Below are 15,217 nucleotides of genomic sequence, written 5' to 3'. Positions count from 1 at the left end.
TATTTTTGTATAAAATACTTGGAGTTCAGCTCTTCAGTTCTAGTGGGGTAAAGCTGCATTGCATGGTCTTAGGAAACTGTGCACTGCTATCCTACTAGCTCAGATAAAACAGCACTGAAGTCTATGAATTGGTAGTTATTTATATTGTGTTCTCTTTCTTTTGTTAAATTAATATGGCTAAAATGCTTAATTTTTAGATTGCTGAGAAATGAGGTCAGTGGAATGAAGTGTACTGTTTAAGACTCAAAAATGTTGGGGAAAAAACTCCTAAGAGTCTGGGTTTCAAAGGTGTGTTAATTTGTAATTAATGTGAAAACAAAATCTCAGAAGATATGGGAATGAATCTTCTGTGGGTCAAAAATGAAATTTAGTAAATATTTGTATTTAAATGCCAACATTATTTGATCCACTTGCTAATCTGTGGAGAATTTTGAGGTTTGTAATATGTGGGTGGGTTACCAGTAGGCTGCTTCAGAATTTGAAGTAGAACTGTAAAAAAGCAGAATATAATTGCTTGCCTTATTAATATTGGCTTTGATCTTATTTATAAAACTGGTTTCTAATGAGTATGTATTTAAATTTTTTGCTTTTCCTTAAACCACCACTACCTTTTAGATATATGGCCACGCTGCTATATCTTAATGCAGAAAAACAGTAACAAATTCTATTTGTCCATTGTATATTTGTCTAAAAAAACCAAAACCATTTCAAGGTACTTCTGCTGTAAAATTGTGCCATCATACAGAGTTACTCCATTTAGCAGTGCAGTGATGCTATTTGGCACAGCTTGAAAAGAAACTGCAACCTGACAATAAAATACATTCTTAGAAGTCTTTGTTGGCTAAATTTCAAGAACATAAATGGATTCTTAAAATTTTTGCTGGAAACCTTATTTTGGCATTCTGAGAGTTAGCATTCCAGGTTTGGAATGCCCACCTTGATGGTTGTTGCTTCATGCAGTTCCAGGTTGTGGTGTTTTGGCACATGTTGAGCTTGGGTTTGTTCATTTTGTTCAGGGATGTAATTGGCTCTTGTTATAATGGCTTCAGCCTCACTTCTCTGCATAATCTAGAAGTGAATACACTTGGAAACGAATCCAAGTAACTCTGCTCAGGCAATGATGGTTTTACAGAGCTGGGATGTGCTGTCTCGCCCAGTTTACAATTAATAGCTTTGATTTCACTTCATTCAATAAAAAAGGCCAATGCCTCAAGCTGTGCTCTCTTCATAAGCACACGTAGAAGGGTTACAATTAGCAACTTTTATGGAGGACTGCAAAGCAGTAGATAAATTCCATCAGAGTGCTTCTTGCATCTTGCTTTTTCTTCTAGATTGTATTGAGGCTGCTAATGAGGAGTTTTTAAATTTAAACAACTATATTCTGTTTCCAAGTACTGCAAGTATCATATACTTCTTATTAAGTCTTTGATAAACTGTATATCTAAAGCTCCAGATGTAGAGTGACCTGGGAACAGCAGTTCCACAGACCTCTCCACACTGGACTTTTGGAACATTTCTTTTAGCTGCGTGCCTTGGCTTTCAGGAAGCTCAGGGTCTGGTTCTCCACTGCATTGCAATGTTTATAGTAATTCATATCTGTAAAATGATTATTGCTTTCAATTGGCTATTTCATACTCCTTTGAAATTTGAATTGTTGCATAAAGCCGAGCTAAAGCTACCATATTACCCTCAGTTTTTCTAGCTGTATTCTTGATTTCAGCCTGCAAATTGTCAGAGGAGGAAGGAAATAGTGTTGCAGGTTGTAGTGTAATGCAAATTGTCCAACAGGTGAGTCAGAGAAGATCTGACCCCCAGTAGTGGAAAGAAACTGGTCCTTGCTTGCATGCAGGCTGTGTGTGCAGAGCATGAGGCTTTAGCTGGCAAATCCACAGGGACACCAGGGCCCTGCAGTGCATTCCCTGCACTGCCCTCACCTGCACAGCTGCAGGAACTAGGGCTGGGTGTTCACTGCCTCAGTGCATCCAATCCAGAATTTTGGAGTAGTGAGCAATCACCTCCTTGAATTCTGGAGGTACAAATACTCATTTTCTGGCCAGGAAACCAGAGCTAGATATGAAAGCCTCACTTTGCAGTGCAAAGCAGTGCTGAATTGACCCTTGGTTCACAGAAGGGACCTTGTAATGGTATTCCAGGGGAGATGGAGGGGGAGTCCATTGACAAGGCTGCTGTTGAATGGTGGGCTTAATGCTGAGCTATCAGGGTGAGCACTTACAGGTGTGTATTTTAAAGTGAGCATGATGTTACTGTCTCCAGGTAAAACCAGTTTCTCGTTACTCCTTTCCTAGGTTCAGAGTCTTCTAGTAGTGTAGGGTCCTCCACGGGTTCTCTCTCTCACAGCCAGCAGCCTCTTCCAGTGCCAGCTCTAAGCCAGCCCTCTCCTGGCACGCCTGCCGTGTATCCAACTGTCAGCTCTACTAACTCTCTTTCCTTTGATGGTGGCATGAGCGGGCAAGTGGCACCTGCTGCTAGCAGTAGCTTCTTTCTGCTTCCCTTGGAAGCAGCGGGCATCCCGCCTGGCAGTGTGCTGGTCAACCCTCAAACAGGTTGGTACATGCTTGGGGGTATCTCTGTTACACTGGGGAGCTTGGAAAAAAATGCACGAGTGTTTGCATAAGACTTCATGTCAGTATTGTCCTTTGTCCTTTATTTTTCTCTTTATTTTTTAATGTGGTTGTGTTTGTTCAATGCACTTAATTTAACAAGGAAGCATGACTGGAGGATCAAAGGAATGAGTAAACTCACATGATTTTCTCTAGAAGAGTTTTAACTTACATGTAAAATTTTCATGAGTGACTTGCACAAAATATGAAAATCATACGATTTAGTATCCAGAACACAGAATAACTTAAATTAGTTGTTTCAGCTTTTTTCAGGAGAGGAAAAAGTCTTTTCCAGTGCTACTATAAAACAGTTTCAATGAGGGGAGAGAGCCTGAGAAAGGATTTGACTTGAAAGAATTTATCATCCTTCATTTTTTTTGATGCAACATACTCTCATCTCTATGCTCAAGGCTGAGTTAACACAAGTGAAAGAAAGAAGCACAGGATGAAATGCTGTTTCTTAACTTCTCCTTGCCACTTTAAAACAGGATTAAATCAGTGTTGGTGTAATTGGCCAATACTGATATTTTTTTAGTAAGTAGTTAGGAAATTGATACTTCATAATGTAGATGCAAGGAGACCGGTAATAGCCTGTCTGGATTAAATAATGAGTTAGCATTCTCTGGGCAAACTTTTGCATCTTGTAGAAATTAAGAAATCCTGAAAATTTTAATTTACCTTTTATGTAAAACATCATAATTTTAAGAAATTATATGTTTTAATTTTAGTATAATGATTAGTTTTCATGGTAGAAAAGAAAATACTTCAGGATATATTTACCATCATTCTGTAGATGGACTTGATTATGTTTGAATATAACTACATGTGATGTTTTAAGCAAACTGTTTCTCATTGGGGTTGTTAAAATGATCATGTAGTAAACAATTTCTTTAACTAGAAGGTGTAACATTGAAATAGATAAATTCCTCTTTTTCCTTAATATGAATCAATTGCTAAAAATTTGGTTACAAATGAGTTGCTGTAGGACCTAATTTTCATAGATAGCCATTGGATTTGGAGGAGAATGTATTTGTCATCTTAGAGATAAGTTCATTAATAGTGTTTTATAATTATGTTAATGTCTTATAAGCTTTGAATATAAGATGAAGAACACTTTGAAAACAAGGAACATTTAGGTGCAGATAAACTTCAATTCCCAATGTACTCGAATCGTTGTATTCTGTAATTGTTCCTCTGGCTTTATTGTTCCAATGCCAGCCAGAGTTCCAAAAGCAGAGATTGGTTCCTCAAAGTTTCTGACAGAGGATTCTGTGCCCTTGGGGCAGCAGAGCCATTCTTCTCACTGGCTGAAGATGGGAATTAGGAAGAGACAGTTCTTATCCAGACACTCCAAGAAACAAGTGAAGCTCTGGTGATTAGCAGGAAGTGGTAGAAGGAAATAAGAAAATCTGACTCCCTGTTCATGTGAACATTCCCAATTCTTGAGTGTTAAAGAGAAATCTGTTAAGCTCAGTTGAGTATCACCTGATGAGCTGCAGTCCAGCTGCTGCAGCTTATTTTTGCAGGTCTGTTCATGCTCCCTCTGTGTCTGCCATGAATTTCTCGGTCCTTTCTTCAGTAACTGTTACCCTCTTTATGTTGGGCAGTTTTATTTAAATATTATGGGACCAAGAAGTCTGGAGGAGCATTAGTCTGCTTTGACAGGGTGCAAAGGCTTTAGGCTCAGTTTATACCTTTCTGGAAAGGACAAGAATATCTTTAAATCAGAGGAGAGAAAAATTTACATTAGTATTGAGCCCTTTAAGCATCAGAATAAGCCAGTGCAGGACACATGTCAATAAGCAGGAAGGCACAGGTCCTCGCCAGCCGGGCTCTTGTTCCTTCCATTTGTTTGGGTTTTTTCCAACCCAGGCGCAAAAAGAAATCACTGGTTTTTTATAATTTACTTTTATGGAGTTTATTTTTTATTTTTCACTGGCCCATTGCTGTAATATTGAGGTTGCAAATTATTAAATAGGAGAATAATACTATTTATTTTGAAAGCTAAAAGCCAATTAATCTAAGAATATAGGAGAAGAGAGTCCTTTATCAGTAATCTCATTAGCAGTCATGGGAATACCAGGGCAGCTATTACTTTATGTAATTTTCAAAAAATATTTGCCTTTAAGCTCTCCTGTGTTCTGATTGGTGTTCAAATTGATTAAAGGAGATTTAATTTTTAAAAGATCCTTAAAACAGTATTTTTAGTAGGGTTTTCTTTTATTACTCCTGTCATATTAGATGTACTTGATTAAAAATCAAGTTTCAAGATGAGTAGGATATAAGTAATATTTATCTGTGTTCACTAAGTAAAGACTGGGGTATCTTTGTTTAGCTTAAATGGTTTGGGTTTTTGCTGCATGGAGTCATTGCTGTTATAAATGTAGTTGTGGGCATTTGGCATGAATCTGTCGTATAAAATAGTATGACTTCACTTATTTTTCTATTTTATTATTTTATTCATTTTGCCTGCTATAAATACATTTGTCTATTTTCTCCCAGCTTAGATGGTGCAACTAGTTGTGTTTGTTCTCTTTCCCCTTGGCAGGTCAGCCGTTCCTCAATCCCGATGGCACTCCGGTTGTGTACAATCCTCCCCTGCCTCAGCAGCCTGTTAGGACCCAAGTGCCTGGAGCTGCACCTCAGCCAGCCCTGCCCAGCCCAGCCCAGCACCAGCCCGGAGCAAACCCCGTCCTCTCACAGGTGCACTTGTCAAACACATGCCCAGGGACACTGGGGCTGGGCTCTCAGCTCTGAGATCAGGGGCAGGGGGTTATTTATTCTGCTGCAGTGCATGTGAAGAACAGTCACACAGATAAGGGTAACTGGGCTCTTTCCCTCCCAGTCCTCAGAACTATCAGCTCTGCTCAAACCTGAGCATGGCAGGCAGCCTTTTCTTAAAAATACTGAGGAATTTTAGTATGAAAATATTCTGTTATCAAGAACAAGAGGTTCTGGACCTTCATCCCTAATTGCACTGTGGAGTTACGCGGGCACTAAGAGCAATATAGTCGGCAGCTGGGAAGAGAGTTAATCCAACTGGAACCTTGGGTTTCTTGTTTTAGGGTTGTTTCTCAGCCAGATGAATTCCTGGGCTGTACAGCACAAGGAGGAGTCATGGCACAGAAGGAGTAGCTTAGGACTGGTACAGCATGAACATCTCATTAGTAGCACTTTGGCCTGTTCTGTTCAGAAAACCACACACACGAGTACAGGATGTGTTTTATCCTTGTCTTGTACAAGAGTTTAGTAAAATAGGCCAGATTAAAGACTGCCCCAGCCCTAGAAGGAGAAGAAAAGCAAAATGTATGGGCAGGAGAAGGGAGGGTTCTCCCTCTCCACAGCAGCTATTTCAGGCACCAAGGTACTGGCTGTAGTCTCCTGCGGTATTTTCAGATGGTTCTTAAATTTTAACAAAAAGTTACTTATAGAACTTCACTTAAACCTTTACCTTTGTTTGTTTTCCCTGTTTAAACCTGTTCAGATAGCTGGGTATACCACAGTAGAGCTGGTCTGTTTTGAAAAAGGTCTCATTTGTACTCTTCCTAGTTCACAGAAGTGTGTATGTAATATTTGCAGTTTTCTTCATGAGTTCTGTACTAATTCTCTGATTACCTTCTCAATGGATGCTGGAATTAAACCTGCCTGAAATATTATGAGCAATGATAGCTATCTAGAGAAAATATTTTAGTACTGTTGAATAAATGAAAGTAGTATGTTTGAATCTATGGTTAGTAGTAAATTCATTCTGCCTTTAGATGCTTTGAAAGAGCTTGTGTTTAAGATGCATGAGGAGTTTTTAGTCTCTCTAAAGGAAACACTAAATGTTAAATAGAAGCAATTTGGTGACATAGCTAATATAGTGTATTACAAATAAAGCAAAGTCTTTTGGGAGACTGAGATTACTCAGTGTTACTTCTGTTTTCATTCTATGCAGTCTTAAGCTTAGGAAAAAAGAAGTATCCATTCTGTTTCTGAGTGGAGTGAGTTGCTCTTCTGGAGTTGCTTGTTTCTGTTACAAAAGACTTGTTTTCACTTCTCTTACTCTGGTGTTAACCTTGTTCATAACCCTGTTATTTCTGCAGCCTCTGCGGGCTCTGCAGCCTTCCTCCCAGCCTGTCCAGTACTCTGCAGTGTCGTACCCACCCCCGCTCCTGCCAGCCTCCTCTGCACAGCAATACTCTGTGGTATTACACCTTCTCTTCTCTGCTCCCTGCATAGGCTCATGTCTGGTGGCTGCTGACCTTTGCTTGGCTGTTTTAAGTGCTGTGTGATACCAGGGTAGTGGCTGGCTCTCAATCACGGTGACACATCACCTGAGTGCCCAAGACAGGAACATTTTAAGTTCAGAAGGAATAGATTGGCTGTATCTATATATCTTTATATTTAGAGATACATTATTTCCCTTTGTAAGGGAAGTTTTTCAGTGATGTTTTGTTAGCCAGTCAGTATCTTTTTGTGTCTCTGGATTAACCTCTTTCCATTGTTTCGTATTGTTTCCTTGTCTGCTTGCTCTTTTGCTGAACCTTAATACATTCTGAGGGATCAGCTGTTCTGATTTTCTGAGATTACCTTTTTGTAGCCTCTTTGCTAGAACTTTCAACACTCCCATTTCTCTAGTATCCATTGTTTAATAAGTAGAAGCTGGAAATGAAATATCTTAGTCTATCAAAAACCAGGAAAAAAAAAAGCCACACAAAGTGAAACTGAAACTTAGAAAAAGGGAATTGTTATCCAAGGGAGAATCTGAACTAGAGTCCAGGTCAAAGTCTGCTCTGATACTCTGCTGAGTGCGTGTTTGTGTTGAGTTTATGTGGCAAGGTTTTGGAACAGGGAGCTGCAGGGATGGCTCCTGGCAGAAGAGACTGGGAGCTGCCCCCACATTGGATGGAGACGACTTCAGGCAGCTCCAGGGCTGACACTGCATAGCCCAAGCTGAGTTAGTCCTTCACACTGGTGGCACCTCTGAGTGTGCTTGGAAAAGGGTGTGAGGGACAGGGGGGAGAAACAACTGCAGAAATCGAGGCCAGAGGGAGGAAAGCAAGGAGGAGCTCCAGGAGCTGGAGCAGAGCCTGCAGCCTGGGGAGGAGACTCTTGTGAAGCAGATTCTCCCCTTGAAGCCCATGAAGGACCATGGTGGAGTAGATATCCACCCTGCAGCCCTTGGAGCATCCCACAGTGGAGCAGGCACAGGTGCTCTGAAGGAAGCTGGAGCCTTTAGGAGTGGGCTCCTGGCAGGAGCTGTAGCTCATGGAGAGGAGCCCTTCAGGAGCAGGTTTTCTGGTAGGACTCACACTAGGGCACTCCACTCCTGAAGGACTTCAGCCTGTGGGAAGAACCCACACTGAAGAGGTTTGTGAAGGTATCCCATGGCTGGGACCGCACGCTGGAGCAGAAGAGTGAGGAGGAAGAAGCAGTAGAGACATGACCGGGAACCAATCACAAGCCCCATTCTCCATCCCTTGTGATACTTGGAGGAGGAGGTAGAAGATTTGGGAGTGAAGTTGAGTCTGGGAAGAAGCAGTGGGGTTGAGGGAAGCTGGTTTTAGTTTTGTTTTTATTTCTCACTATCCTACTCTGTTATTAATTGGTATAAATAAATTTAATCTTCCCCAAGTTGCATCTGTTTTGCCTGTAATGGTAATTGGTGAATGATCTTCCTGACCTTTTCTTGACCCATAAGCCTTTCATCATATTTTTTCCCCCTGTATTGCTAAGGATTAGAGGAGGGATGGAGTGGCTTGGTGGGCACTTAGGAGCCAGCCCAGGTTAACTCACCACAGTGTTCAATAGCTAATTTTCAACATTAATCAGAAATGTCTTATAATAAATACAATTTTAGCTGAAGTCAATAGGGATGTCATTTCTGAAGTTGAGAGTTTGAGAAGGCGCTAAAGCAGAGAAGGAAACTCCTTCCAGGTTTGTAGTAATTTCAAAGCATTTCACATTCAGGAAATGGGTTCAAATACTAAGTGCCCTGGCAGTTTCAAAAATGTATTCCTGCTGATGGTAGCTTATGTAACATAATGAAAAGGATTGACGGTCTTGGATTGCAATCCAAGTGTAACACCTCTGTAGTTGGCATCAGGAGAGTGTGCTTTCTCCATTTATTGGGAATGCCATGTTCCAGGGTTTAATCCTGCTTGTACCATACATGTCACTGCAGGACAAACTGACCAGATCAGAATTTACTTACGCTAGTAATGTAACAGAAATCAGTGTGGTATGGCTTGGGTTTATCCTTCAGACACATTTAGAGCTAAGATAAACTCACATGCAGAATCTCCTCCCTAAACTCAGGATTTGGAAAAGCAGAATGTAAAATCCAAAGTAGAAAAGCATTATAGTTGCATTTAATAGGCACCATTAAGGAATGAAATACCAAAGTGAGATTATTATCTAATGGAAATAAGGTTTTTAAAGATGTACTAAATACATACTAAAGGTATTTATTCTAAATAAAGTTTTAGGTGCAAATTCATATTTCCGGCAGTAATTAGTATCTTTAGCTTGGAAACTAAAAAAATACATCATAAAATGTGAATGTAGCTAATCAGCAAAAGATGGAGCTTGCACGTACTTTTTCTTGATTAATTTCTATCTTCAGGATGATCTAAGAGAAAATCAAGTGGTCTTGAAATAATTTTAATGTTCCTGCATGTTTGGAGAGTCCACTTTTGAAATATGAACCAAATCTTCCTGTTTAGCAAAAAAAGAAAAAAAAAAAGCAATACTAGTTAGTGATCACTTCTAATTTTCAGGATGTTGCTAATTTGATGCTGAATTGCTTGTAAAGAGAAGGAGCTTGGGGTTACAGTAACAGAAGTTTCAGATTCCACAGGACTCCTGCAGTGCTCAGTGCAATCAGTGGCATCCTTTCAGATGTTAATAAAACACAGATAGAGGGTAACCACTGGAACACATTTTTCTCTGTTGTTACTTGGTTTCAGATGAAAAGATAATTAATCTTTGCATGTAGAATAATAGCTAAGTTAGAGGAATGTACCTTGTAACTCAGGATTGGAACCTTATTACGTTAAGCTCTCAAAACCAAAAATTTACTTCAGCAGTACTAATGCATCCTGCTATTTTAACTGGGGTTAGATGTTTTCACTCAAGTTTTGGAGTCCAGTCAGAAAATGTTAGTGACACAAATTCTGAGCTTTCTTTTTGACAAATGGATTCTCACTATAAGTAGATAAAGGCAGATGTAATCCAAAAGGCAAAATATTTGCAGTGAAAATAGTGAAATCTGAACATGGGATGTTCTCTCCTGCTGTCAGCCCTGAAGATAATTTGCTACTGTTCCATCTTCTTTGCCGTTGTTCTTTGGCTGCCGTTGCTAATGCACAGTAATGTGAGACATGCTGTCTGAAACTTACTGAGGTATTTGGCTATTTTATTTCTTTTTCCTTGAATGTGCATTTGCAAATGTATTTTTTCCTGTTTTTCCCACGACTGCAGCAAGACAGCCTGGGATCGCAGTTCAGCCACCTGAGCCTCGCGCGGCAGCCCCCGGCCGAAGGCGCCGAGCCTGCCCCGGCGCTGTTCCAGCCCAGCGTGGTGCTGCAGGCGCCGCAGCAGCCCGGCTACATCCTCACTGCCGCCCCCGCCGCAGCGCCCTCGGCACAGCCCGCGCCTGCCCCGGCCTACTCGGGCCCCGGCCACCCCGTGGCGCAGCCCGTGCTCCCGCAGCAGGGATACGTGCAGCAGCCCGTGCCACAGGTACCACGGCTCCTTCCAGCCTCCCGAAAGCTGCAGTGAAAAACTGACCCTGCTCTTCTACTCGGGACCTTTTCATGTGGTCTGGGGCTCCCTGCAGAACTGCAGCTCTGTGCTTTTGTTCAGGGGTTGGGGTTTTTCTGGGGTGTTTTGTAATGAATGACTTCCATTTACTTGAGGAGCAACAGTCACACAGGTTTTCCTATTTACTTGCAGCTGGTAAAACTCATGTTCTGCATAGTTTTCTTGTCTCTCAAATGCCTCTTGGTGGAAATTGGAGTGTTCCTTTTACAAGGAAAGTAGAGAAAGTGGCTGTTAAAGAGGGTATTTATGTAGTATAAGTGATTTTTGAATCGCTGAACTATTTAACATCCATTGCACCTTTTAATAAGTTTTGGATCTTTGTTTTATGCATTTTGCATTTAGATGTCTGCCTTCTCTAGAGCTGCATGCAGGTAGTAAACCTCTGATTGTTCCTTTTCAGATGCCACCTTGTTACTGTACCCCCAACCAGTACCCGCACTCCAGCCAACAGTACCGCCCTGTTTCTGTCCATTACAGCACGCAGCAGAACCAGGCCCTGCCACAGCCTGGCCAGCAGACAGGTTTGTTCAACTCTTCCAGCATTTCATTAGAACACTTCACGTGGTTTTTCTCCTGCTTTTTCCTTTTAAACTTACTTTGCTGTAAAATTTCAAATCAAATAGAAGTTCAGATGTAGAATACAAAGCGTAACTAACTTAAGGTAGAAAAATTTGAGTCACTTGTGCATGAAACTTGGCATTTGAGCCATTCCTTTGAGTGGCTCATGCTGTAACTTTAATTACAGGATTTTTAAAATTTAGAAGTTAATAATTTTTAAAAAATTGTAACTTAGTAACTACTAACTTGAGTAACTTGCAAAGTAAGATGAATTAGTACCTTTAAATGATGTAACATTGCAGAGATGTACCTGAACTGAAAGTTCTAAGCTGAAGACACTAATCTTAGATGCTGTGGCATGAAAAGAGTGCTGTGCAGAAGATATTGGTGATACTGTTTTACTCTGTCTTTCTGTCCTATGATTAAAGATATCAGGGTATTGGATGGAATATGTAATGAGACTTACGTGGTTACCTATTTTAGTAAAGACTTTTCAACTGTCTGAGTTACCCTTCTATGAATGTTAGCAAGCTGCATTTCCATTTCCTTCCTTTCTTGTTGTCTTTTTTCCCTTACAAATTTTAACTGTAGCTACCATTACTCTGACAATCTGTCTAAATATTGTTATGACTTCTTCAATAAGATTTGTATTCCTGAAACAAATTTACTTCTCAGTAATGTCTTGACTCATGGTCAAAACTTTCAGAAGTAACTAGTGATGTTTGGAGGCAGAGATCCTTAAAGACCAGGCTTTTATACCAGCTCTTAGTTGAATACGTAACATCCTTCTGAGTTTCCTTCAGGAAGGTCTTTTTTAATTCCTCCCCCTGCCCCAAATATGTGTTGCTCTACAGAAACAGGATGAAAGATTAGCTTTTACAAATATTAACTGGATTTATTTATGTCCTATGAAGTAGAATGTCAGAGGGATCTCCTCTTCTGCACTTCTTCTAGGAAGTGCTCCAATAGTAGCAACACTTGTTGGGGTTATTCAGGGTGCAGTTCACAAAGATTTTTTTCAAAGGAGAAGCAATTTCTTGGTTTTGCAACTTGTGTTATCCACTGGTGTTAGAGATGTGTTACCCAACTGTATTACACAACCTGCTTTCCTTCCTCAGAATTTTTAATACCTAGACTACTTAATAGCAAAAAGTCTGAGGCTCAAGGGGGATTACTTCCCACTGCAGGGACACCCTGTGTGAATAGCACACAAACTCCCTAACTCAGAGAGCTCACTGTACATTTGTACCCAAACAAACCAGTCTGAATTGGAAAGCATGGGTGATAAGATGCAAAGGGATGAACGGGTTGCTATTAGGTAAGTTCCTTTCTTGTATGTTTTTAGTTCTTTATATTTTAATTGAATTTCACTGCCTGTGGGTGAAAAGTGTCAGCAGATAAACTCCCTTTCTGTCCTGAAAGAAATAAAATAAGCAAGCTGTGCAGACAGCTGCATTACTGCTTTGGTCATGTGTTTTGAACCTGCACTCTGACATCAAGGGATCATGTTTATGTAGTATGGGGATAGTCCAGCCAATAATTCTATTCAGTGTTTGGTTACTTGGTGTTTACCAGCACTAATGGAGAATGAAGGATCTTACCAGAAACTGCATAATTAGTGTTTAACTGAAAATCTCCCAACTGCTCTGTGGCCTTTGCTGGCTCATTTAATGCTTTATAGGCAAATTTGAATGAGCATTTTAGAAATAGATGGTTCCATGTCATGTTATCTGTTCTGGAAACACCTCATAAGATGGTGTATTTGAAAATTCTCTCTCTTTTAATTTACTTTAAACCACTGATATTTGTATTAATTTGACACAAAGCTACACCTGAAGTGGTTGATGCTTATTAGCAATGTGTGGTTCTGAGCCAAAGGCACCACGTTACTTGGCTCATACAGCAAAGTGCCTGGGCAAAAATGAGAGTTACAAATCTTGCATTACATAAAAGCCATGGGGTTTATTCATTTCAGAAAGTGGTTACTAACTACGAAATAACTTTGCAAACACAAATTCAGATAAAAGATGACAGCTGCTGAGAGCATGGCAACTGGAGCCACTTCTGGTCTAATGTTGAGGAGTGGCCTGACTATTGATGAGCTGTTGGATTCGGGGCCGTAACACTGTCTGAGAGGTTTACATTTCTCACAGTGAACCGGTCTCTTTTTCAGCTGCTTCCTGGCTTCCTTTTTAAAGGGGTTTCAGGTGAAATACTTGGGAGGGTTCACTTTTAATAAAAATGCTTTGATTGCCCAAAAGATGTTGGGAGGAGAAAACTCTACTTAAGAAAAAGGCATTTCTGATTGCCATGATAATGTGAGCCCCGTTACCATGAGGCCTAACTACAGGTTGTTTAAAAATCTTATCTGAACTACAGTTCCTGTAGGAACATCAACTGCCTTCTGCTTCACAGCAGGGAATAAAACTACTCCAGTTATAACAGTAGCTGTAGTTTAATAGTTATAACCAAGCTCATCAACTCCCTGCTTGTTAACCAAGTGGTTGTACTTGCTTTTCTGTTCTTGAATGAACACTGTTTCTCACTCCTAATGCATTATTCAGAAAATGTATTTCTATATTCTGTAAGTTAACTTTCTTATATTAACTGCGATTTCTTTTGAATTATGGAAATATTAAGAAACCTGCTCCTTTTTTTACCTCCAGTTTCAGAGTATTTCTGTGTAATGGGACAATCTGCTGTGGCAGGTGTGGGGTTTGTGCTGAGTGTTGCATTTCTGTCAGCCCACTCTATGCAGAGGTGAAATTGCAGCTAAAAATAGAGCATTCTTTGGAACGCTCTGGGGAACCTTCGTGGCAGCCAATTTGTATTGTTCCAGTTCCCTCTGCTTGCAGAATTGATTGTGTCTGTCTTTGGAAGTGCCAGAAAAGGCTGCAGAACTACTCACAGGTCCATTACAATTTCTGGGACATGAGGGGTTCAGACTGCAGGTGCACTGATTGGGTCTGTCAACACCACAACTTCTCATTCTGCTGCTTTTTAGGGGCCATAGATCATTTTGCAACAAAGTATGTTGAAGCATCTTGTTTATTACAGATATGAAGGGCATTTTGTGCACAGTTCAAACTTAAGTTATTAAAAATTCTAAGTACTAATCCTACTTCAACCGTGTATTGTTCTGAAGTTTTGTCTAGTCCTCTGAAAATATTTATAGTGTTGTGTGTTTCTAATGAATAGCTGTCTTGGTTTTAACAAACTGAACCTTCTTCCCTTTAATTTTCTGAAGCAATATTTGATTATATTAACAGTCTTCTTTTAGTGTTCATTGTTGCAATTTCTATAGAGAGCCTGCTGAGGCTGTTAGTGCACAATGTTCATTGTACCCCGCATGGATGAAATCAATGAACATCGGTGGGTGCTGCTCACAAAAAGGTGTTTTATGTTAACTGAATTACTTTCAGAATAGACCAAGCCTTTTTTTAGCAGAGTTTAAAGAAAACCCAAGTGAGTTTTGCAGCTAAATTTGCTCTATTATAGTTCCATGCCAAGGTAGGGAGCATGGGGAATGTCAAGGTCAGTGGGCTGTGAATGTGTCCAACTCAAACACAGACTCTTCTTGCCGTCAGTGCATCTTGACAAGCCCAGTTTTGTTATTCTGGAGGGATAACTGGCTTTGTCTCAGAAACACTGACTGTGATGGGGTTTTGCTGACGTGGTAAGTAGTGCACACTTGTATGATAGAACATGACAAAAAGAACTTGTGTTCTGCATGTGTTTGGATCATGGTAGCAGTTACCTGCTATATGCTTTTTGAAAAAAGAGGAAAAGGGGGGTTTAGGTTGGACTTTATAAATGCACAGATTTCCTGTTTGGCACTCATGCTTGGGATGGTTTGGTTGCGGTTTTGGGGTGGCGTGAGGATTTTTAGGCAATTTTTGAAAGATAGGAGAGGATACCAGTTTAAGCAATAACAAATTGTTTTAGACACACTACAGAGGAGTGAACATGAAAATCTTTCTTTGTATCCTTAAGATAATTTTGACTATAAAATGTCTTCCACTATGTACCAACGTGACTTGAACTTGGAAGATTTTTCTCAGTCCCCAGTTGGTTTTAGCATTACAGATTTCAGTAGAAATGGCCCCTTTGGAAGATTTGCACACATGCCTTATGCAAATTTTCCTGAAGTCCGATTTAGTTTTGAATTGCAGTCATGATGCTCTGACCCCTGGGGCACCTCAGGTACAAGCTGAATTTTGCATATGTAGAAT

General features: G+C 40.2%; 1 protein-coding gene across 15 annotated transcripts in view; it reads left to right on the top strand.

The window, feature by feature from the left end:
* Nucleotides 1-15,217, top strand: part of R3HDM1 (R3H domain containing 1) — a 79,666-nt gene that overhangs the window by 51,926 nt on the left and 12,523 nt on the right. For 12 of the 15 annotated variants that reach the window (XM_039554719.1, XM_039554715.1, XM_039554717.1 and 9 more), the window contains 5 exons: nucleotides 2,307-2,564; nucleotides 5,170-5,324; nucleotides 6,707-6,808; nucleotides 10,086-10,346; nucleotides 10,828-10,948. In XM_039554719.1, coding sequence (XP_039410653.1) covers nucleotides 2,307-2,564; nucleotides 5,170-5,324; nucleotides 6,707-6,808; nucleotides 10,086-10,346; nucleotides 10,828-10,948 — 897 coding nt within the window. The remainder of the gene's footprint in view (nucleotides 1-2,306; nucleotides 2,565-5,169; nucleotides 5,325-6,706; nucleotides 6,809-10,085; nucleotides 10,347-10,827; nucleotides 10,949-15,217) is intronic. The other 3 variants (XM_039554722.1, XM_039554718.1, XM_039554724.1) reach the window with 3 other exon arrangements.

Source organism: Corvus cornix, chromosome 7 (genome assembly GCF_000738735.6).
Source record: "Corvus cornix cornix isolate S_Up_H32 chromosome 7, ASM73873v5, whole genome shotgun sequence".
NCBI classification, from domain to species: domain Eukaryota; kingdom Metazoa; phylum Chordata; class Aves; order Passeriformes; family Corvidae; genus Corvus; species Corvus cornix.
Note: the sequence above shows the minus strand (reverse complement) of the source record. Positions and strands in the feature narration are given on the sequence as shown.